The 25,823-nt window shown below is 35.5% G+C and overlaps 1 protein-coding gene across 2 annotated transcripts in view; it reads right to left on the bottom strand.

Moving 5' to 3' along the window:
- The window catches only part of LOC105225801 (dopamine receptor 1), a 109,185-nt gene that overhangs the window by 57,359 nt on the left and 26,003 nt on the right, over positions 1–25,823 (bottom strand). The window contains exons 2-3 of one of the 2 annotated variants that reach the window (XM_029550003.2): positions 3,813–3,918; positions 1,767–1,946 (exon numbers count right to left, since the gene is read on the bottom strand). In XM_029550003.2, the coding sequence (XP_029405863.1) occupies positions 1,767–1,946; positions 3,813–3,918 (286 nt within the window). The remainder of the gene's footprint in view (positions 1–1,766; positions 1,947–3,812; positions 3,919–25,823) is intronic. The other variant, XM_011204433.3, reaches the window with a different exon arrangement.

The following is a 25,823-nucleotide window of genomic DNA, read 5'->3' as shown; positions in this document are numbered from 1 at the left end:
AAATATTATATTTCATTTATAGTTTTTATTCTTTTATAGATACACATAATAAATAAATAATTCCTGAAATTTTTATAAAAAATACACAAACTCCGTCATTGTGACATTAATTCCGCGATAGTTGTATCTCAAACCGATCGAAAGTCCTCTCTATATGATTACTCGTATTAATAGATAATTTAGTGAGAAACGTTCGCTCTAAGACGAAATTGCACCAATTCTAATAAATTTTATATCGCGCCGTTTCATAATATACTAAAATTGAGGGTGTTAAAATACCCCCTAAACTCAGAGAAAAATAATATTACGAAAGAAGCTTGGTTGCGAAAATATTCATCAACATGTTCTTTTTTAGTAATACTCGTATATCATGCGCATTATTATGCACCCATGCGCACGATAACCTGCCCCTGCACACCATTTTACGTAGTACATGGTCAACTTTGCAAGCTCCTCATTATCACGTGCATAATTATTTGTCAAGTTGCATAACTAACTCATACTTTATTCTTTTCAACAGTATAATATGATTTTTCGCAACTCAACTATCCGTATACCCTTTTTTGTGCATAAGACAAAACGTGTCCTATAATAACTGAATTTTCGTTAGGGAACTGCTTTATTCAAAATACGTTGAGTAATAAAACTTTTCGTAAACAACCCTCCCCCCCCACAAAAAAAATTTTCTGGATCCGCCACTGGTTGGAATGCAAATAAGGAGAACATGATCCATCGGAAAATTTAATGTGATACCAAAAAAGGTGTTAATCTGTTGACAATGGTGAGAAGTAGCAATGTCTAATCCATGTCTTTCATTTTATATAATGTCTACAAGTATATGTAAGTTCATCGAAACATCTCATACTATAACTCACATAACTATAAAAATTGAAAAAGTACCTTTATAAAGGAATTGAAGACTTTTTTGGTTGGCTGGTTGAAAAGAGAGGTGCATAGGCGTCGGACCGCAGGGTGCCGTATTTAGGCCCATTATGCCCCCGGTAGGTAACGAATTTACGCTTTCTCTAGCAACTCTGTAGATTTGGTAAAATATCTAATTTTCGCCCCCTATTTCGACATTACTTGACTTCAATTAGCATTAATTTTATGTAAGCTGCTATTAGCAAAATCGTTTTACACCAAATGATCAAATCAGATGGTTTGTAGAGATTTTTATATGATTCTAATTATCTTGCAAATCGATCATTCAGAAACTTCTAATGGTCAGCAGTGGTGGGTCCACCAAGAAAAGAGGTAGATAAAAATTATTCATGTAATTTATAGATGAGTTCATTGGCTTTTTGAGGTTCTTTCGCAATGACATTGGGTTGGTGCAGTTCGGTTCTGTTTAAGTATGGAAAGTGGCAAATATTAAGGGTTAACCTCAATTGTGTGTATCCTTATTATAATTATAATTGAACAAGCATAAACGTTCTTAGAGTGTTATGTTGAATAAAAAAAATATTAAAATAATATTTTCACTCTCTGTATTAAATTAAGGAAGTATAATTGATCTCTCTGATTTCAACACAAATCCACATGAGGCATCAGATCAAAAGTCAATCACGGTGGACTATCGCTTTCCACGAATACCGGATTAATGCGAGCGTGAGGTCACAAATACATACAAAGTAGAACGACCGCTCACGACGATATTACAATTTTGTTCGTATGTATGTGTTCGCGCTTATATAGATTTATCGCTTACGAGTACACAAACAATTGTATTGTTAAAATGGATTTCAATAATAATTGCGAATACTCACCCAGCAGATCATTGACGCCGGCGAATGTCATCACCAGGGATGCAACGAATAAATCCGCTATCGCTAATGACGCCAGAAATAAATTGCCGATGCGTCGCAAACTGCGTTCCGTATAAATGGCGAGGCAGACGAGTATATTGCCGGCGACCGATAGAAAAATCAGCACTGACAGGAAGATGCCTGCGGGGTGTCATGTGCATACCCCGGATGTCGATGAGGTGAGGTGAAGACGGGCAAAAGGAAAATCAGCGTGAAAACTTATTGAATGGCGCGGCATACGAGCATACGAGCACAAATACTTATGCATACGAACGATCAAATATGTGAAATGATGTGTGAGTTATGCGAAAATCAAATAAAGAAGAAGTTAACAAAAAACGTTAAAATAAATAAGTGCATAAAGAAAAATACGAACAATTAAATATAATCAAAAAAGTAGTGTTGTAGTACATTTTTTTGAGGAAGGTAAAATAAGCACAACTAGGAGAAACAGAAGAGATATTAAATCTGCGAGCTAAGGTTGAAGTGAGCAGCTTCTTAGCCAAAATAGAAATGGCAGTGAATTTCAAATGTCAATCGGTGCAACAGACGACGGATGCAGGTGTCTGAACATGCGACATGCTAGCATTCGGAAACTGTTCTTAGAAATTTGTTAGTGTCTTTGAAAATATGGAAATGTGAACAAAACTTAAAGGTGTTTCTCAAAATCCTCGAATAACCCAAAACTTTTTTGGGAGCGGCAAATAATAATATCTTACTGAATATTTATATAACTTAATGGCAATTCACGTTTTTGCTTTAAAACACAGAGAGATTTTGCTTTTATTCCCAGTTTTATGTACGTTGCAGATTCTGGTTTTAGAAACTTTCGATTTTGCTTTGGTTCTTGATATTAGAAAACTTTTCGCTTCTTAATGGTATGACTGTCTGACTAATAACGGGTGATACAAGTATAGGTACTTTTTTCAATAGAATATTTTTGACAGATCACGCGTGAGGTGTGTCAAGCTGTCATGTTATTTTTACGTTCACGTTCTGTAAAGAACCCCTGCTTCACTCAACTCATGGCCAACATACTCATGCTCAGCGTACTATTCGCAACACCATCACCCATCTGGAGACTCAACTCTCAATATTGGATAATATTCGGCTGAATAGACATGAATACCGTGGATAATCGATTCGGCGCCGTTCGTAGCAACTCGGGCTGACGTATGAAATGACTTGGCGCTTTTACGTCGAAATCTTAAATTGAAAGAAAAGTTAAAAGGAGATGCGAAGTTTTCGAGCGATAATTTGTTCAGCGATGGGGCTCATTTCTCGCCCAATTAGTATGTAAGCAAGCAAAATTGTCGCATTTTGGAGGAATAGCTGTCATTTCATCCAGAAAAAAAACAAAGGTTTGGTGTGGTTTGTGGGCCGGTGGAATCATCGGTCCTTATTTCTTCAAAAGTGATGCCGATGAGAGCGTATCCATCAAGGCGACCATTATCGCGCCAGGTTAACAGATTTTTTGATGCCTGAAATTGAATCTCGAGATCTCGGCGATATTTGATTTCAATAAGACGGCGCCACTTCCCACACATCGCATAAATTAATGGATGGTGATCAGATAATTTCGAGTTTTGGGCCAGTCAATTGGTCACCAAGATCGTGTGATATCACACCGTTAGACTTTTTTCTGTGGGAATATGTAAAGTATAAAGTTTAGCGGACGATCCCGCTTCGATTCACGCCTTGGAGCAAAGCGAAGAATACTGTGGACTAACTAGCTGTCTGATTAAGAGAAGAACCTAAGCACAATAAAACTAGACGTTAAAATTAATCCACTTTTGCTAAGTTGCGAATAATTGCAACGTTTATTTTAGTTCAGAAAACAATAATTACTAAAAAACTAAAGTTCAATTAATACATATGTGTTGCTTAAACTGAGTGTTTGTGCAAGTATTACATAGATAAGTGTAGATGCTTAAAGTAGTAAGTGAAGTTTTTGTGTGCGTGTGTGTATTCATTCACTTGATAGACATTCAACGACATTTACTTTACCAACAACTAAAATTGACACAAGAGACACCGCATCAGGATCCTCACCCACTATCGTATCGGCCTCGGATGGATTTATCCACGACGTGTCATTGAAGTATGAAGTCAGCTGAAACAAAATAAAATATTGGTCATATATTAATGGAAGTTGCCAAAAACTGTTTTTTTAATATATATGCAAATATATACATAGTATGCATTGTAAGTTGAATAATGGCAAGTCTCTATTCTATTTATCATAGTTGTCATAAAAACTTTACTCTTTGCTGCTCTTTTCTAAACGAAATTACAAAACACATAAATATTAGGTAAAAATTTTAGAAGAAACCGCCTGAAAGAAGAGGAATCGTGGAAACCTCAAAAAATTCAGCTAATAGCTGTTCTGTTGGCGCCTCATATATTGTTAAGCAGACTATATGAAAGACTACACATTATAATTCGAACAACGACTTCTTAGTTCTTGAAATACCCATATTACTCGCTTTCTTTTATGCTAGCTAGTCATGCTTCATCTAAAAGGCTGCCAGATGTTATTAGCATTACGCGTAGACGCGAATATTTGCCAACAGCCGAGCAAAGCCAAGTTAATGGCAAGAAGTTTGTTTTACATTATTTTCATAATCCTTTTGCTTTTCGCACTTTGTATTTTCTGGCTACGGCGACTCTTTGCGTTCGCTTGCAATTTGCTCACAAGTCAATTTGCCATCATAGCTGCCAAGTTTCTGTCAAAATATGACAAGAACTGACAGTTCAACTGTGTGAAAGTGTGAGTGATGGCAAGAAAAAGCCATTTGCCAACACCTCGTACAGCTACAAAGGAGAAGTAAAGTATTAGTGAGGGCGAGAGTTTTAGGTTCCTAATACAAATCATTAATCAGTAGCAAACCGCAGACAAGACGTGCCAATATTCAAAGCTCTAGCTGCTGTCAGAATGCTACCATAAACACATAGAAACAGCTGACGTCACTGCGGTAGGTTAGAGTGCTTGCTGTCACTAATTGCAATCATTAAACTAAATTTCAAATGAAAATGAGTAAGTGCTTATGTACAGGGTAGCATTTAGTCTAAAGCAGCTTTTTGACATTTTACATAATGATTTAATAATATAAAGTTAAAAGCTGTCGCAAACTTTTTGTAGGTGGCCATTGTGCTAACGCTGCTTTAATAAAATGTGTTATATAAAAGATAGTAACCCTTAACAGCCATTCATAAATCAATTCTTTCAAAACTCTGTTCCAGTCACACAATGCGGCAGAAGATAGTTTCAGAATTGGTAGCCGCACCCTCTCTCTTTAAGTGATCGCTCAGCAATTTGGCGAAATTTACAATTTCATAGTCTGCGGTGTAACGGGTTTGCTAGCGAATTTGCACATTAAGCAAGTCTCGTGGTATGAGGCTTGGCATGAGCGCAGGCAGCTGGAAAGCCAGCCAACGTAAATTCACTGTAATTGTTTAGAGCTTTAAACAGTTCTCTATCCCAACACGCACACATAAACATATATGTACGTAAGTGTGGCTTGCAGTTGATGTGTCGGTGGGTTTGTTGATGGCTGGTCAGCTGCTCTGTGGTTTGCTGCCACAAATTTAATCAATTTACCAACCGCAAGTTCAGTGGTTACGCAATGGAAGTGAGGCGTGTGTGTTTAGCACTTTGGGAGTAGAAAGGGTGCTGCTATACGCAATTTAATATGACCATTTGGAAGAAGCATGCATGAAAGTGCATAAGTCCCGACGGTTCATAATTCTTAGGTCCTTCGTGTCGTTCAGTTCACTCCTAAATTCACGGCCACAGTAATTGTTAAGAACGGATACCTATGTCTTACGTGGCTTATGTAAAAAGTATTGTGAATTTTGTATTTCTTATGATCTTGATTTATTTATAAACATCTAAATTGTTCCCTTCAACGTAATCAGTCTCGATATTGTAACCTTGGTTCATGCGGCAGACTCTATTGGGTTCCGGAAAAAGTAAGCTACATGTATTTAATAATCCGCCCTCATTGCATTTTCGATAAGAAGTTTATTAATCAATTAACCGGTCTTTGCTCGATTAAATTAATTAATTAAGATCGATTTACCATACAAAATAGAAATCTTATTTTCGGCTTTAATTCTTAATCGAATTCAATTTAAGTTAAAATTTGACTGTAGATTGGTTGTGTTTAACTCTGCGGGTTGTGGTCCAGGCTGTAAATTAGGTTACAGGTACATTGACAAATTAGCAATCAGCTGAAGAATTTTAGTCTAGAACAAATACGAAGTGGAGAACACAAGCAATTATAACAGCTGGTCGTTAATCGAAAAATTGGTTTTTCAATTATAGTCTTATTGTACTAAATTAATCATGCGAAACTTCGTGAACGTTTTTTTAGTTGCAACAGCTACTTCTGGCAATGAAATATTTTTCCAATCGATCGCCACTCTTACCGATCCTGACAAAGTAGTCAACTTGCGATTAAAATCGCCACGCTAAGTTCAGGTATAACTGAACATTTCATATTCTTGCAACTTGCAAAGATTAAAGCCAGGAAAGTAACTTTAGGTACATTGTGTTTTTTAAAGCAAAAATATGTAACAGCAGGTAACAGAGAGTTTGGGTGCAACCGATGTATTTTATAAATGTATTTTATTTTCTCTATATAACTCCTACGCTGACCGACATATTCGGCACAAGACTTCTTCGAAAATCGAAAACCATTATCTGTAGTATATTGAATTTGGGATAATATCGACCCGATTTTATCTATTAACTATTATCATGCCACATACTAAATGTATGTTCCTTGGGTTTTACTAAGTTTCATATGGAATAAAGTCAGCCGGATGTTCGGAAACCCTGATATTAGTTGTATGGGCCTATCTATTTTATACACAAAGGCACATTGTTAAGAGTAAAACACTTTTTTCATTGAGATTACTCAAATATTGGCCTATATACAAGTATGCAGTATAAAATCATCCGGAAGTTCAAAAACCTTTGTAATATTTATACTAAGGTCTACATACATATTCGGTACCTAGGGGCTTGAACAGTTTGGTTCGATTTGGACAATTTTTGGTCTCAGGTTAGCATAATTCAAAGACATTATTTGTGCACAATTTTTTCCCGTTATATTTATGTGCTGTGCCAAGTTGCAGCGGTTAGTTATTTTATACTATAGTTGGTTACTGCAAGAAGACAACAGTAGACAATAAGGAGACTCTATTGTTACTTTAGATTAGCCATCACGTTGCTCAGACGCCAATCTAGTAGAGAATGTTTGGGCTTTAAGGAAAATAAAAACATGAAGAGACATTTAATGTAACCAAAATATTTCTTTCGGTTACTTCAACATACCTGGAGGTCGTTTCCTGTAGAATATGAGGCAAATTAGTTGTACAAGTAAGTTACCATCAAAGATGTCAGGCTACAATAGACAACGCGGAAGATTGGGGCAGGTATTGAATAAACGTCAGCCATAAAACAACAACTTTAACGTCAACACTATTCCCTAATAATCTATAATTTTTAAAAAGATATATTTTATATAATTTTTAACAACTCACAGATTGATCAAAATTTGTTCACTGCTTTTGTCCTTTTATGAAAGAATGAATACATATAAATCGTCCGCTTCGAAACAGTTCGAAATCAGGTTTCTCCAACTAATTTAATTTTAATAAGATTGATGAAGTGGCAGATACCCTCACTAGGTACTATTAGCATTCCCCCCATTAATGAACAATCTAAAATTGATTTTGTCCAGTAGGTTTAATGGATACTTTCATCGTTTGCAGCCTAAAGGTAATTCAGCAGTCGAAGTCGGAATGTAGGCAGTGCTGTGTTGCTTGCTTTATTTTATTTAAAAATATTGTTGTAAACAACCCTAAACTACATAACGTATACATTGGAATTTGTTGCGGGCATAAAAGTAGATTCAAACGAGCTCAACGCAAATTCCATCAATACTGTTTGAAGGATTAATTACGGAATGAATTGCTGTATCAATGGAATGTTAAAGCCTTAAATACTTAGCTGACCGCATAATACACGGTAAAAAAATCGTTTCACCAAGTACTTCATTCAATTGATTTTTTCGCAAATAGTAAAATAATTTTAAAGCAGATATGGTTGCGCGTGGCGTATGAGTAACATTACAGTTTAAAATGAATGAAAAAAGTTGTGTGTTGATTGAAAAGAGCATAAAAGAAAATTCGACCATAAAACACAAATAATACCGGGCAAATGCGTAAAAACCGCAAGGCAACAATAATAACATATAAAGGGTTATTTAAAAGCGCGTTGCGAGGTGTTGCTTCATTCAATTGGCGCTGTCAGTGTATGCATTTTACACGAAGTTATAGCCAATTAGTATACTATGGTGTGCAATGCATGTGTGTATGGGTGTTGCAAGGCATGTATTAAAAGCAAACACATTTTCATCGGCTCAGCACTGATGGATTTACGCTGCTGCAACTGTGGTTACTTCGCTACTTTTTCCTCTTTCACTTTGCCTCGAAGTTGGTTTTGCGCATTTGTTTTATTTATAAATTAACGATTGTAATTGATTTAATTGTTTACTTTAGTTAATGCAATATTGGCTACAAAAAAACAAAGGCATATGCATTTAATTTTTAATAGAGAAAGGATAACAATGGCGAAATGAAATGAAAACAATAACCGTTAATGAATAATGTATATATATATATTAGTGGATATCATGTGGGCTTATGCAATGGCATTGGATTTTTATAACTTTAATTAAACACAAATATTTGCATGCCTACACTTTACAGGAAAACGAAAATGAAAATTTACTCATACGCCCTGGTGGCGCAATGATATTCATTGGAATTCACTGTGATAATGTTAATCGTTTGTTCTCTATTTTATTAGCCTTATTATAGTTATTGTTAAGATATTGAAGCGAAAGCGAAGTATTAATTCAATACAATAAATTTTTTTCAAAAGGGCCACCCTAAAAAAGAACTTAAAATGAGATAGCGAAAGTCAGCTCTGCTTCTGCACTAAGGTGTAATTAGATATTTTGGATATCCTTATTTTATTAAAACTGAAGTAAATATTATATATAACCGTAAATAAAAAGAGTTTCTGCTCTAAAACTTGATACTTGAACTTAACACGATTACTTTAACTTGACTTAATTAACTGAATTGATTTTTAATTTTCGCTTAAAAGTTGGCATATTTAATTAATATAACTCGTTAGACGTCTAATAGCAACAAAGAAGATTATAGAAATAATGTCCAACCAAAATAAGTTCGAACAAAGTTATGACATCCAATGTCGAAAAAGGCCGGCGAGATTATACTCAAACTCGAGGAGGTTCAAAATTGAAGGAACTTCACTCATGAATTAGGCAAAAGTGCCTAATAAAAAGTTGTCACCACTGACCAATGTTATACACTCGCTTTGCTCGTCTCTTAAATTCTGGACGGTGAAGCCGTTCATTTTTTGACAGTCTTGTTTACTCGATTCCCCTTTTAATATTCTGGCATTTCCTATCACTGGATGGTGGTCTTATTTTGTTTGACGAACCTTTGTTTATGTTTACCAATTTACGCTTAATGTGATCTGTTTCTCAGACAGTTCTGTTTATCTTCCTCTTACACGAGACTTTTATGGATGTTAGCAAGTCTTCTACTCTTTGACTTGGAGCTCTTTAGTGTGGTGTGTTTAGTGAAATAAAAGAAGCGAAGGAATATGCTCAATGATAGGAGAGGGCATAACAAAATTTCCTATTTTATCATTAATCTTTTTATATTTTAAATTCTGTGAACTCAAAACTCGCTTTTACAGTAATGTTCAAAGATTGCGATATTTCAAGAAATTGAGATCCGGAGAGTTGAAATATTATTGATTATATATTTAATTACATTCAACTGGTAATTTCTCTTACCACCTTGAAACTAAGAGCTTATTTTAGATTAAATGCCGATATGTTACTGTGGGTTCGATGAAATTCGTTTAAACGGTGGCACTATGAATACAAGTACAATTATGTATGACAAGAAGCAGTTGATGGTAAACATTTTCTGAAAGATTTTTATTTTGTAAAATGAGTGATGAGAATCCATTACGCTTAGTAAATATTACCTGATAAGAGGTACTAAATCTTAAGAATTTAATTTCATTTAATTATAAGTGCTTCATATAAATTTAGATTTACCTTAGGCAACTCAGAAAACTTAATTAACAATATTAAATTGTTAAATGTCAGAACCATCACTCATCTAGATAAGATAAGCCAAAGCATTTTAATAAACTGATCTCATTTGGTTCCAAAAAAAAGTCAACCGAGAAGGTTTTAAAAGTTATACATTTCTAAAAATTCAATTAACCTAAGCCAACAAAAGTAATATTTTTTTTCTTTGTACACCGAGCGATTTATTGCCACATTAACTGTTAGATGCTTAAAATGCTTACCTAAATCCGTGTTTACCTTGGCGGTAATAAATAATTTGGTTTTTCATGAAACTTTGAATATATTTCTCTACTTAACCTTCAGCTCCACCATGATGCTTAGTGCAATGTGAAGCAACAGTAAATAGCAAAAGCAACACCGAATGAGACAATAATATTCATACTAAAGGTCGGCAGTAAATGCCACTATAATAAAGAACAAGTTAGAAGAATTTACCGAAAGTCGGCAACAAAAACAATGGCGGGGACTTTCACAAAAATATACCAAAAGCAAGCAAAAGTCAGAAAGTGAAAGTAATGTGTAGGAAATGTAACCGACACATTGCAAAAAAGTGAAATGACAAAAGCAGCAAAGCCTGCGAAAGCTAGACGAAATTGCGGACTTAATTTAATTGGCAATAAAAATGGCCAACATGCATTAAGGCCACAAACTGAAGGGAGGATAATTGTGGTATGGCAACGTCGATGGTTACTATTTGATAACGAGGATAAAAAGGGCGAACGACAAAGAAGAAATATAAACATTTAAAGCTGTGCAAATATTGTAAGAGTATATCATTGAGATTGCAGAAAAATGCTTTGGGTTGCGTTGGTTTTTCAAACGATCTCATTCAAAGCGTACTTTGCCATCAAAGGATTTGAGAATTTTGGTAATATTGATGGGCAACTAAGTTCTCGCTGTTGTTTTTAATGAAAATGTTATTTTATTGTGAAGAAATGGCTACAAATGAATTATGCGAAGTATTGTCCATCGCTAGTCAAAACTTTTTCACATCTTTCTGGCAAATCCATTACGGCAAAACTGTACGGTAAAACTGTCCAACTAGTGACGATTCTTGGATGAATCAAGCCATTTTTCGATGTCTTTTGAGTGTAATCGGACGATGCAACATCCTTCCATTTAAGCGTTTCTAGGTACATTTTAAGGTGTTTGGCAACCTGAGGTTGAGCGTTGTTATGTAGCAGAAGGACTTGCTTGTGCATCTACTGGTATTGGGGGCATAAGGAAGCCAAGTTCCTTGTTTCTAAATCATTCACGGCTCATTTAGTCACTTTAAAATGGCTTACCGGGTGACACTCAACGCAAGATTTTTTTTTGGCTCATAGAAGCATACATAGGTATGTTTAAATTGCAGTGACTCTCTGATATTTTCGAAAGAATAACTACATTGTAAATATTTTAGATCTATTAGTTAAAGTTTTGTAGAAAATTTTTTTATCAACATCAAAATTTGCTCTGAGACAGATATTGATTATGCAACGGAAGCCTTGATCAAAATCATATATAAAGCTGCCCATGTGACCACTATTGTTGTTAATTCCACACACACATAAATAGCGAGAGGGAGAGGCATTTCTCGTCCAATGAAGTAATGACAAAGCTGAAAGAGAAGACAGGTTTTCGGCACGCATGGCAATTCAGCATAAATCCGTACGATAAAGCAATACTGAACGGTGCTACAAAGGAGGTCTTGGTTGCTGCCAAACAAGGAAATCAAAAAAATAATCTTTGAAACGCAACTACGTAAAAGAAAAAGCCAACATCTAAATGCCTACCAATTATAAACCGAATGTGATGCCGAACATACTTACATACTCCAAAACATACCTTCAAAACATCTTTACTCTTAACGAGTTTAGTGACGGTTTTACCGTTGCAGAAGTCAAAAAATATGTAAACGTTCGTTTTCACATAGACTAGTCTGTCTGTTTGGAAATGCAATTAGCACGATCGCCAAGCTCTTTAATCAAATGCTCAGGCTCTGTTATTTTCCTTCTCAGTGGAAACGTGCTGAAGAAATTTTGATTCCGAAGACTGGTAAACCTATTAAATTTTACAAGAAAAAAAGTCCATGCCTTACTAATTACTGCTAAAGTCATACTCGCATAATTCGAAGTTCTATGACAGGAGTCGTATTTAAGACCCTTTCGGTTGGTATACCTCCTGTCCACATTTTGCGTCCGTGCTCTACATTTTCTTTGGTACGTAGCTAGTCTCCCATTGTTTAAAGGTAAACATTCTGCTGTCGCCCCCAGGAAACACAATTAACCGCTCTAGAACCATGGCTCACTAAATGAAACTTTGGTATTAATACTGAAAAGTTCATACAAAAGATTAATGTAGATAAGTACCTTTAAGTGCGTGAGACATGTTAGTTATATGGGGTCTAAGGCTTATATTCCCCGATTTCATTCATTCTAAGCACCTATGAGCACTATTATAAGAAAAACACGCTCTCTCAAATTTGTTCAGATATCTGACATATTGACCGATACATGTGGTATTAAGTCAAGCGGAAGTTTGAAAACTTTTATATTACGCGAGCTAAGAGAAATGTTGGCTCGATTTAACCCATTCGAAGCACACAGACATACTATTATCAGGAAAGGATTCTCTCTCACACATTGCCGATATTTTCGGTAAAAAGTCAACTATAAGCACTGGATCCACATATTCATTAACTTGGCACTGGAACATGTTGGCCTCGATTTACGCAACTTTTAGTCATAAGATGGCACACCTCAATTGCACTTGCATCCTGATATATTAATTAGTTCTTGATTTGTATACTGAAAACTGAAGGTTTCGAATGGAATTTCAAATTGTGTGAAATAGGCGTGGTTGCAGTCAGATTTCGTCCATTTTCACATACCAAATTTTGTTAAAATCGGTAGAGCGGGATTCGAGATATGCGAATCGTCTAATATTAAGAACGGATCCATTAAAGGCGTCTCATACCTTCTCGGAATTGAGTTTAAATGTGTGTACATTATGTACATATTAACAATTTTCAGCGTTTTAGAAAAATGAAATCCAAGTGATGGAATTTGTAATTGATGAAGTGGGGACATTCCATAGAGAAAGTTTCATCGATTTACATTTTTTTAGAAAAATGGTGTATTATTTGTACTGATTTTTTATTTACGATTTGCTTGATTATACAGTAATTAAGGTGAATAGAAGAATTTCATCTAATAACTCTTCTTCTATACGTGCTATTGAGTCTGACAAAATAAGCAACAACGATGGGTTAATATATAACAAGACAGAACAGCCATGCACGACCCTCGATCCATCTAAGAGCTGCTGCTGTTGGAATAACAAAAGCATTTTAGAATCTCGTGATTAAGAATTTTTCGATGTATGTAAAATACAAATCAGATTTCCAGTTTGGCTACAGTTGCTGTTTGAAGACGAATTTCTTAGAATTTTTTGTATTGAGAAATTAAATCATACTTTTTAAACTTGTTTTACTTTTGAATTTCAGGTAATCTTGTTTAGGGAGTGCTCAAACTCATAAACCAGAAATTATATGATGCTCACCAGATGTATTTGTAAGTTCGTCGACTGCTGTCTTAGAGTGAAATTAATAAGATTTACTGTAATAATACTGGACAGCATTAATTTACTGTTTGACGCTTGAAATAGCGAGGACATTGCGCTTCAGGGCAAGCAGACGCAAAGAGATAATTGCTTGCCTCCGAGAAGACCACGCTTAGCAAGAATCAAATGTCAGCAAAACAAGAGAGTAAATAACGACAATTGTGCTTATATTTAAATAATAAAGTGCTGAGAGTAATAAGACAATATCTGCCACAAAATAATACGTAAATGTAACGTAAATAAAATTACCAACAAAAACACTGAAATGGAAATGGAAGCAGTATAAGCAATCCAATAAGGATAGCCAAGCGCAAAAGTGTGGCAGCAATTATATGCGGACTTAAAGCGCTCAATTGTATGTGCAAACAAGCCAACGAAATGATAAAGTAAACTAAACACACAATTTCAAATCGGCAATGTAGTAATGTCCAGGAAACACACACATAAATACACCTACATTTGCAATATCAGCAGGAAATGTGCTAATAAGTGAAAACAGTTTACATTGCATAGTGGGACGATTGTGGTAATAAGCAAGGCATTACCTAATATTTAAAAGTAAAAGTTCTAGGTTTGCCCAGGATTAAAAGCTGGTGGATTTTGTCTCAAGTCGATTTGTGATACCCGCTTGTAACTTCGATAGCAAATATTGGAAAACTTTACGATTCCACAATTATAAAAAAATGTCTGATCTTCCAGTACTATGTATTACACGTTATCAAACCGTCATTTCATTGCTCGTTTCTTTCGACTCTGTTTCATTATAAAAATTTTATATGTGACTAAAAGCAACAACAAAATACAAGTTAAATTCGGAGTATCTGGATACCACATTAAGGGAGTGTAAATTTTTCTGATTTTTGAATTGTGAAACATCTGTTCAAAGTGTGCATTGAAATTTTTTATTGAACAAAATATATTTATTTATTGATTTTTTAAACATTTGACTTAAAACATAATATTTAAGGAGTGTGGGCGACACTTGAAACCTAGAGGTTAATAAAATTTGAGTTGATGCGGTAAGAAGAATCTGTTGCTACTTTGTGTCAACTCAAAGTTGCGCCGTAGGCTAGTAACTTGAACAAATATGCAGTAAAAGTGTTCGTTTCGCTGCTCTCCACAGTGAGCGATTCGAAAACAGCTGTTATATGTATATTATAAATACCGTTTTTCGGAAGTTGTTACTTTTTACTATTTTTGAAGAGCCTTTGGTTAATATTTGAAAGCAACACCTCAAGCATATAATGGGAGAGATACTTGTCGAAAAATAGTCGTTCTGATAAAGAAACAAGACTAAGCTCAAATAAAACTGCTAAAGAATATCGGGCGTGGTTTTAGATGTGTGATTTTCAAAGAACCAATACTTTTATTGAAATTGGTATTGTTGCTGTTACTCGATTTATACTAAGTTTTATTTGCCATTTCATAACGAATAAATTTACTCCGGAATAACGTCATAATATACCATTTTATGAGGAACGCTAGAAGATCATGGTTAATGACTTTTTCGTGGCTGAATTGCGGATCTTGATGCGGGGGATCCCTGGCTTCAGCAAAACGGGGCAGCAGCCTTCCAGCCAATGAAAAAATTAATTTATTGAAGGAAACTTCTGGTGACCCGTTTATCCGTGGTCTGTGGCAGGGCTGTTAAGATTGTGTCATTTACCACGGCTGGACTATTTTTGTCCGGTCAAGTGAAGTCGCTTATCTAAGTGGATAAGCCGGACACCTACGCCTTGGAAGAAACCGATTTTTAAAACTTTTCATTGCTTGCATCAAAACGGAAAGTAAGCCGAACTGTGAAGCGAATTAGAAAGCATCATCAGTTCATATTTGACCACTGTTACTTTGTTAGTTTCACACCATGCGCCGCAATTACTTGTAGTAGCCCACCGTCGCCTAAGAGAAATATAAAAAATGGAGAAGAAAATATTGAGTTGACAATAAAGTTGTAGGTATTGGTATTGTCAAGTAGTAGACAAAGACGTCCGCAGCACTGACATTGTTTATACATTGCTTAACACATTCACACTTTGTTGGAACACTGGCGCTTCTCCTGTTATTGTTGCGATGCCAACGTAACGGAAGCAGCAACGTAGACAGCAGTAATGTCCAAGTGACCATTAAATCCTTGGGAGGGTGTTGCCGAGTCTAAGTGGCGTGGGGACGTGTGGAAGCAACAGGAAAGACAGTGAAAGGACGGCTGTCGCAGAGCTTTACTCATCGCTTCACTACCAAAATTTTTATTATTTACTGTGGAGGTTGACATGTAAAGCTGCGTGTGTATTGTTACGAGGCGAATGAATGAGAAACTTACTTGTTGGAGCTCGTACACAATATGAGTGTGTTTGTCTGTGTGGCATGAGCAGCTCAATTCAGCAGTTAATGGCCACTAAACTTAAAAATATCTGTTTAATGCTTCCGGCCAGGCCCTGGGTCTTGTGGCTGTGTGAATGTGCGCGTGGCTTTGACATTTCATTTTATTTTTCACACATCTCCTTCAGTGCCCAGCCTTATTAATATTTACTATGTTGTCGTCGTAAACTTGTAAAGCATATTTTTTAAGCTTTGCGCATGTTTACAACAACAACTATAACACAATACGAAACTTAGGCGAATGTAGTGGGCAATGAACTTGGTTTTGCTGTGTGTTGACTCTGTTTATGGTGTGTCGCCTTGCAGGGCAGCGGCATACGATATCATTTTTGCCTTTGTGATTTGTCAAAGCAATATTACTGGCGTTATGTAAATTTGCTGTTGTCCCTCATAAACTTGCTTTTGATACCAAATATCGGCGGCAGAAGTTTGCCGGAAGGCGCGAAATATAATTGCTTTAATATAGACTTTGCGTCATTTTAAATTATGGCTGTAGGCAACTTGAGGGAGGCCTTTTTAAACGACTTAGTAATTTATTTCATTAAAGCGAATTAAGTTTTCTCTCTAAGTAAATAGATCAATGGGGAAAAAGTAGATAAGTGTGGCAACTTTGAAGAAGTTTACTTCCATAATCAAGCACTTAAATCTCGGCTTTGCAAATGTCTCACGTTCCTGTCGCCTAGGAAGCTTTCATTGAAACGATAAAGTAGAGAAAGCAGCTACAGCACTTTACACCTGTGAAAGGATGGTTGTGGCGCAATGCCTGGTGTAGTTCATTGGCTCCACACACCAGTTGTAAAACCGATTACGACAAAGGGTTTATTGGTAAATATGCGGTAGGACGAATGGAAAGCGTGCAATGAGCAGTTGGAGCTCTTGTATCAGTGGAGCTCTTAGAAAAATGCCAAATCAGCTACTGTTTTTTTATATTTACTGAGTGCGTAAATCTTATGCAAACAACTGGCAGTGATGCTAGGCTCTTAGAATGAATAAATCTTTCCTAATAATCGTCATTAATAAGGCGCATTCTAAGATCTTAGTAAGTTCCCGTTCATACCTGATACCACAGATTTTCGAAATCCTAAAAAACTGAACTTAAATTCTTCCCCTCCATAGAAGAATATGGAAGGGTTGATGTGAACAGGGATAACTATGCAGAGGGGTCCCAGCTAGAAAATCGAGTGGAAAGTGGTCTATTCAACAAAATAAGATATAAGAATCGCCTTCCGACTACCAGACCACTGCAGTGTTTTCCAAGCGGAGATCGCCACAATTCTGCCTCAGAGATCACACAAATACCCGACTGTTTCTGACGCAGCTATCGAATACAAGGGGCCAGAATGCTTGATTCTACGAATTCCTTTGAGTTCTAACGATTTGCCTTTTCAGTTCAAACCTATTCAATTTCTAGGGAAAATTGCATTTGAGATGACAATCAACGGACACAAGGATAGTCGGACATTTCACACGGGCAGATATACGTGGCGTCTTCACGAGTTGGAAAACCATCTTTTCTGTACACCGGAACAGAAACCAAAAAATGTTGTTTATCAAGCTGCGTTACATTGAAAAAAGAAAATTTATAAATTTAACTTACTTTTCATTTCAAAACACATAATTTCACGCAGGACAATGGCTGCGGGGTCAGTTAGTACTCAAAAAATTCTTTTTTTAGTTTATTAACTTTTTCAAATTAAATATAATTAATTAGAAGTTTCACTTTTATATAGGCAGTGGAAGTATTTTTGGACGCTGATTCCATTCAAGACAGCCCTCTGTGGATTGGTTCCAAAATCACTAAACTTTTTTCGAAAAAACGCGTCGCGTTAACATCGGGTAAACAATACTTTCCGAGTAACAGGCTATGAGTCTTGGATGAATATTGGGGATGAATACCGTGCCGCAATACCCTATTCGCCTGATTTAGCTCCGTGTGATTTCTGGCTATTTAGTAAACTCCAATGAATCAATTGAAGACATTAAAAGTAAATCGCTACGTGCATAGGCGGCTATTCCGGAAATGTAGTTTAAGAACTGCTTCCATGATTGGAAAAAAACGTGTATTGGGGTTAAGAGGGTTTATTTTGCAGACTACGACGTAGTTTCTGAAAAATAAATTAATAATTTTGAAATTATGAACAAAGTCTTACTATTTTTTGCTCATAGTAGTATCTCGCAAACCATTCAAGCTATATCACACCAATTTGTAGAGGCCACATACTTTTGACATCTCTTACAACAGTGTGAATATAACTAACGATTTTGTAAAGCATTCAAGGACATTAAGTTTTGCATTTAGAACAGCACGAGTGGTCTTTATAGGAGCCGGTGTCAAAATCGTGTATATCTGAGTAATCCTAAAGTAGAATACAATAAGCCCAGACATTTCTCTGCCTCCAACCTAAATAGTGATTTCCGACTTCTTTCTAGATTTGGGCTGGTCAAAAGTTGTGATGTTTTCATGAAATTAAGCCGACAAATTTTCTTAAATATTGGGTTGTCGAAAAAGTCTTGCGGTATTTTCGCTAGTTGGCGCTGAAAGCGCGTAGTTCTAGTTTTATTCGTCTTGTTGGCGTTTTCCGCCTAAACTTATTATATCAAATTTAGAGCCTTTAATTGACTTTATACCACGTATAAGAAAGATATTAATTCAATTTTGTTGAGGTGAAGTAAAACATTGCTATGAAACTGAGTATCTGGTCTATAGATTAAAAACTTATCGATTGTTATGCATTATCGAAATCCATTCAGGAAAATGCCACTTTTCGAGAACAATACAGTGGCAATTAATTACACCTCCCGTGTGGTTTCAGTTAGAACTCGCATATATAATTGCCTCTCAAATTAAACCGCTTTCTTTATTTTACGCAATCAATCAACTTTAAGTATATGAAATGCTTCAGATAAAATGTTAATGATCTGCTTTTATTTTGCAATGAGCGCTCAAACTTTCACCACCAACAGCGAAGTGAACATAGCTCAGGGGCATGGTATTACCATATGCACAAACAGCTTCCAGTCAGCTCTGCACGCCTGCTTGCACAAACAAACACATGTGTGCCGTTATGTGATCTGCGGGGCGTATAATGAACGCGTGCGAATTTCCAAATAAAATGAGGTTGCGTATACGCAGCGCTGCCCCTATGTTTGCCGAAGCACACCACGCGTGGAATGGTACATGTGCCAGTAGCATTTCATGGCGGTTGTGTAAAATTTGCCATAAGCAAAGAGTCTTTAAAAGAAGAACCTCTCTATTTTATTTTCGGAAAGTTTACACATTACCAAATTCTTCCATGGCACAAGTTTACCGGTGTGTGTTTTAAATATACGTCTATATAAGTACTTCAAGGTGAATGTGTTGTTGTTGCTGTTGTTACGAGCATGTGTTCAGCTTATTTTGCATAGATGTAAAATCATATTTTTATTTTTTACTTTAGTGGCTGTACGTTTTTGTTCGTTCTCGGAAGAATATGTCAAGAGCAGTTCACGCGGACGAAATCCGGCTGCAGTGATGTTGTTTGATGTTGATGTTTACTTAAATTTTGTAAAAGTTGTTTATTTTTATATTTTAGCACACTTAGCGCTTTAGAGAGAGCGCTTGTGCGTGGCATTTGGGTTGTTTGTTGTTGCTTATTTCATCCGTTGGATTTTAGTCGGTAAGGCTTTTCTTTTCTTTGCTTACTTCCGCCAGATGCATTAAAAAAATCCCCATGTCATATATCGGTGGATGAGTTTACAACTAAGACTTATCTTATATCTCTTTATATCGGATGATTTATATTATTTTAGGTTGTATTTTAATAATGAAGTCTCCCAACTCTCGGGATGTATCAATCAACATAACAAGTATAACAGCGCGCCAGTCGTTTCTTCTCTTCGCTACGTGGCGCCAATTGGATATTCCAAGCGAGGCCAGGTCCTTCTCCACTTGGTCCTTCCACGGTGTGGAGGTCTTCCTCTTCCTCTGCTTCCCGCGGCGGGTACTGCGTCGAATATTTGCAGAGCTGGAGTGTTTTCATCCATCCGGACAACATGACCTAGCCAGCGTAGCCGCTGTCCTTTTAATTCGCTGAACTATGTCAATGTCGTCGTATATCTCGTACAGCTCATCGTTCCATCGAATGCGATATTCGCCGTGGCCAACGCGCAAAGGACCATAAATCTTTCGCAAAATGCTGTTTGATGATTTATATACTTGTATAATTTTATTTTTTAGAAAGACTTTTTTGGAAGTTGAATCTTTTTTTACAACGTATGAATCCAAATCGAGAACACCTGCCCTTTAGAAAAGAAATGCATCAAGGGAAGTAAATTCTTTCTACATAATGAACTTTAGAAATAAATAAATTTGTAATAAAATTTGTTTTATATATTTTATATTTACTATATACTAGCTGACCCCGCAGCCGTTGTCCTGCGTGAAATTATGTTTTTTGAAATGAAAAGATTATTTGCGATTTTTCGACAGTTTTTCAATGTAACGCAGCTTGCGTAAATGTACAGAGAGGATAGTTTTACAACTCGAGAACACGCCACACATAGCTGGCCGTGTGAAAACCATAGCATTTCCAAACTGATGCCACACACTTCTAGTGACTATCCTTGTGTCCTGTTGATTGTCATCTCAAATGCAATTTTTCCTGGAAACTGAGTAGGTTTTAACTGAAATGGCAAATCGTTAGAACTCAAAGGAATTCGTAGAATCAAGCATTCTGGCCCCTTGTATTCGATAGCTGCGTCACAATTAGTCGGGTTCCATTACACAGTTTCGGCGCATGAAGATTGCGATTTGAGACGCATATGAAGCGGTGGTTACCAAGCCTTTCTAAAGAATTTTGGAATTCCACTGGATAATTCACGGCGTCGTCTTCATTGTCGAGGCGATCGATCGATTTGTATGACCACAACTCCCCTGGAATTTGACTTTGAATCTTCCAGTCTAAGTCATTAACATCGGTATTTTTGGCAGATAAAATTGCGCCTGCACTCAACCAATCGTAGTAACGATGATTTGACCAATATTCGGATAAAAATTCGTGATAAGTTCATCGTTCGTAAATTGATAAACGACAGATGGAATTGGTATCAATTGATACTTGCTGATCTCTTCTCTTTCAAGACCATTAACCGCCATGTTGCTTTCTTGGGAAGTACTTGCAAACATATTTGATCGATTTCACCAAACAACAAAACTCAAAATTGATTGTTATGAAGTGGGATTGTAGTTACCGCAAGGACCATGAACCATATTGGTTTTCACCACTTCGTATAGTTCTGGATCTATCTCTGGATCAGGAATTTCCCCAGAAATGATTTCATCAATTTTATCTGGTGTAAGCAACATCCACCACCCAAAGAAGACTGTGTGCGTGCGGCAAAAAGAACGCCGACCGATATTAGAGCGATCTCTTCGGCTTCGTAACAAATTGCAATCAGTAATTGATCACTTGTGTGAAACACATTTAAAGGTTTTACTGAATCATTTTCAATAATTTTTTTTGAATAGCCGAATATAAAAGCAAGCGACCGAAATTGAACGATTCAAATAATTTACAAATAAAATATTGAAAAACAGAACAAAAAAAAATTAAAAAAAAAAATAAATTTGTGTGGAAAAAGTTAATTTTTGGAATTGTCCAATATTCAGACTTTTCTCATGAAAGTATACGATTTTTTTTGTAAACCTTCCCTGATCCACATTAACAACCTCTGAAAATTTCATCAAGATTGGTGCAGACGTTCCCTTAGCGTTACTAACAAACAAACATTCATTGGTTTGTATGGGGAAAAGAAAAGGGCCTAAAAACCGGTTTGTCCGACAGTTATTCGAATTTTTCTCAGCGAAAAAACGAATACGAAACGTATTCAACGAATATTTAGAAAATTGGCCAAATTGTTCCAGCCGTTGTTGAGTTATGCGCTTAGCAAGGTTATGTAAATCACTTGTTTAACTAAAATTTGATTAACTGAACTAATTGTGTCAAATACAATTTAAATTAATAATTTTATTATTATGAGTAAAATAGTAGTAATTAATAGTTAATGTGAAACCAAACCTCAGACCTATGAATACGCATATAAAATTTGGTAAAAATCTATGAAACCGTTTCGGAGGAGAACGGAAACTAGCATTGTGACATGGAAATTTTATATATTAGATTTTTTATTTTATTAACAAATTTTATTTTAATTTTTTGCATTGAAAAATTCCCAAAATTCTTTTCTTTGCTACACATTTGCTTGTGAATATTCGGAATTGCACGAACTTTCAGTTGGAAATGCTTGAAATTATTTTGGCTGCTTAAACCAAAATGGATTATTCAAATATTTCAAATAAAAGTTCTCTTACACTTAAATTACTTCTTTCGTGCAATCTTAAAGAAAATACTTCTACTTTTTGAGGCTAAACTGTAGTTACTTTTTGAGTTTATACTAAAATAGAATATTCCAATTCATTTTACGGTAAATTTTATGAATGTGTGTCTGATGAGAAGGACCTGGCTTCGCTTGGAATATCCAATTGGCGCCACGTAGCGAAAATAAGAAACGACTGGCGCGCTGTTGTTAAGTCGGCTGTAATCGCGTAAGCGGTGTCTACGCCAGTAAAGAAGTAGAAGAATAAGTGTCTGATGTATGCTCTTACACCTCCTCGTTTATACAGTATGTGTGTATTTCAATAAATACAACTATTGTTTACTTTTAAAATTTAGAAAATTGCTAAGAACTAGATTAGTTCTCTATTTCAATATAATAATGGGTAGTCGAAAAAGGATTTTCGTATTTTGTCAATATGATATGTTATATAATACGTTTGTCGTATATCTCCAGTGCTACCAATCACATTATGACATGCCATATAGTGTTGGAAAAGGTGAGATTTTAAGCTTCATTTAACCAAAAAAAAAAAAATTGAAGGAAGTTGAAGAAAAGTGACCGCTGTTTAAAAATTAGTGAAAATAATGAAGAAAATCCGCTAAATTTTGAAATGTTTGTATAAAAAAGAGAAGAATGCCATGCAAGCCATGTGAAATTTACGGAGACGATGTTGTATCAGTTCGTGTAACACAACAATGGTTCACTCGCTTGCATTCTGGAAATCTGGAAATTTCGATTTCCACTGATGAAATTTTTACACTGATGGAATAATGTCTCTAACGGAAAAATAGCAAAAAGTGGTCGACCAAAATGGTACATATTTGTTTATTTTTTATTAGTAATTAGATATAAATACGAAAAGACTTTTTCGTCTACCCAATACTAAATTCCATTTTAATTAGAATTATAATCGTTTTCGTCTTAGTTTTGTCTCCTTTTTTTCTTCAAAAAGCTAGCGCTATTTTTAAACACTAAATGAAGCATTGTGGTCTCCCAATTAAAGGGGTTTTCAATTTCCTGGGAGCCGAGTTATCATGAGTACATGAATCACGCCGCAAGACGCCTACATGCTAACAAAGTTATTAGCTCTCTTAAAGCTGAATTCTTCTGCCCTTTATTTTCATATTAGAGAGAGTGTTTTGGTTTTGTTTGAGGTAATATAGAATATTACAGTGTTTCAAATGTTCATTTGCAGAAAGATTGAAATTTTAAATCCGACCATTTGAAACATTAAAGTTTCTTTAATTTCAAAGTGACTGATATTTTCAAACTATTTTGGTTTTAAATAGGTAATTATTTAATAATTAGGATAGAATATATAAAATGTTGATGTTATTTGCTCGTCATATATCTTGGAACTGTAAAATCGGGTCTGCCAGTCAACGCGTTCCAGGCAATACCTTAACTTAATTGTTGATATAATTATTGAGACTCGCTGCTGTTTGACTTAATTTCAAAATAACCTTACTCGTACTTTATTCTCAAAAGAATGCACTTTTTCAGTTCACTTAAAATTTGTTTAATTAAGTAGCCAATTAAGCTCAGTCCTTGTTTGAAGTGACCTAAAGCGTTACGTTCTGATAAGTGTGTTAATTACCTACGCACACAAGCATATGTTTGTGAAGCAAATATTCAAAGGACTCAAAAAGTGAATACGATTACTTATGTATGTGCAAGTCTGAAATAATTCTATAATATTATTACTTATATGCTGTAAGAGTATATATGACATATGTACATGGATATATACATATACCACCATAAGCGAGCAACTTGTTTTTGGTGTAAACAAAAACTGTATCAAAATCTTGTGCAAACACACGCAAGTTCAACTGAGTCCACGAGGAGAAGCCGCTCTCTGTCTGCTCTTCCATAGACTGTCAGACTTGTGCAGCTCGATTTCATTATGTCTGGCAGCTTTGGCCCAGTTTTGTGTTATTTATTTAAGTGTATTTAATTTCATCGCTTAACACATTAGAAGAAAGCCACTTGAGACGCATACTCGTGAGAATAGTATATGCATGTATGTGTGCGTGTCTGCATATACATACGTATTGTGTCTATGAGTCGCGTGTGCTTAGAAAAGTTCCGTTTGGCTGAATCCTTTCATTTCACATATTGTGTTTGCAGAAAAATATTCCGTTTAAAAATTTGAGATTTTTTTTACTTTTATTTGTCTTTAATTCAAATTTTTTTTTTCACTTCTGCACAGTTGATGTTGTTAAATGACTATTTCGACCGATGTACGTGTCTTACTCAACTACTAACAAAATATTATGAGCAGAATGAATTAAGGCAAAGAGAACCTTGCCTCATCACCGAAGCCCGTGCCAGAGGCTTTTATTATAATATGAACCTGATTGCTGAACTCAGGATAAATACATATATCAAATTTTTGTTTAGGTTTTATTAAATTAAATATCAATTAAAATTATATTTAGCTTGTTTTTGATCGGTCTGATTGTATGGCAGCTTTATGCCATAGCAGTCAGATATTTCTTTCTAGATTATACCGGTATCTTGGACAATAATCTGTCCAACTAAAAGGCTGTCCGTAAAAGGACTTTATTCCGATCCTTCAGTTTTTATATCAGCAATATTTTATAGTGTTTCGAAATCAGCGGAAAACACTTCCCCTCCTTTCAAATAGATATCTCAAGAACTAAAGCACTAGTTCGTATATATACAGACAGACAAACGGATACGCAAGCATGGCTAAACCGACTGAGCTTGTAATGCAGTTAATTTACAAAGGTCGATCCAAGTAAAGATACTGAACGGATGGACCATCTGAGACGTAGCCGCGACCAGCATTAGAAAGAGATAATCTTCAAAAGAGTAAATGCCAAAGAATGTTTTTATGAATGATAATAAACATTCGCCGTTAAATTTGAAATTTACGTGATTTTTTCTTTAAAAAATTAGGGAACCTCGAATTGGATCACCCTTTATTTATGCATATATGGTATGTGGGCGAATAAAAACAGATAAAGCGCTGAAAATTATAGTTTCTCAAACTTATGTCATATTTCCTTATACAATATTTATTCCTAATAAAAAAAAGTACTGATTATGTACTGAAAAATTATATAGAAGAGCCTCTTATTTTTGAAAAAGTATATTGTAATTAAAGGTAATCCTAAATAAATCTTGCAATAGTTAACTACGAGGATCCATGACTTTTGCGCACTTCCCATTTACATTCTTAATATTCTAGAGTGTAAAAATATGTCAACTAGCTTAAGGCAACAACCAGGAGAATTTTGCCAATTTTTCTTTGGTTTTTCAAAGTACAGGGTGATCAAGTGTAGGATTTAATTTAAGTATCTTTGGACAAACCGTGGTGACAGTTGGATCATGCCTGATTAGCTTTATTATAATTTTGATTTTAATAGAAATGGTGTTGCCATATGCTCTCAATATTTCTTTCACGTTGTCATAAGGGAACACAACT

Source organism: Bactrocera dorsalis, chromosome 2 (assembly GCF_023373825.1).
Source record: "Bactrocera dorsalis isolate Fly_Bdor chromosome 2, ASM2337382v1, whole genome shotgun sequence".
Classification (NCBI taxonomy): Eukaryota; Metazoa; Arthropoda; class Insecta; order Diptera; family Tephritidae; genus Bactrocera; species Bactrocera dorsalis.
The sequence above is the reverse complement of the archived record's forward strand: the minus strand, read 5'-3'. Positions and strand labels throughout refer to the sequence as shown.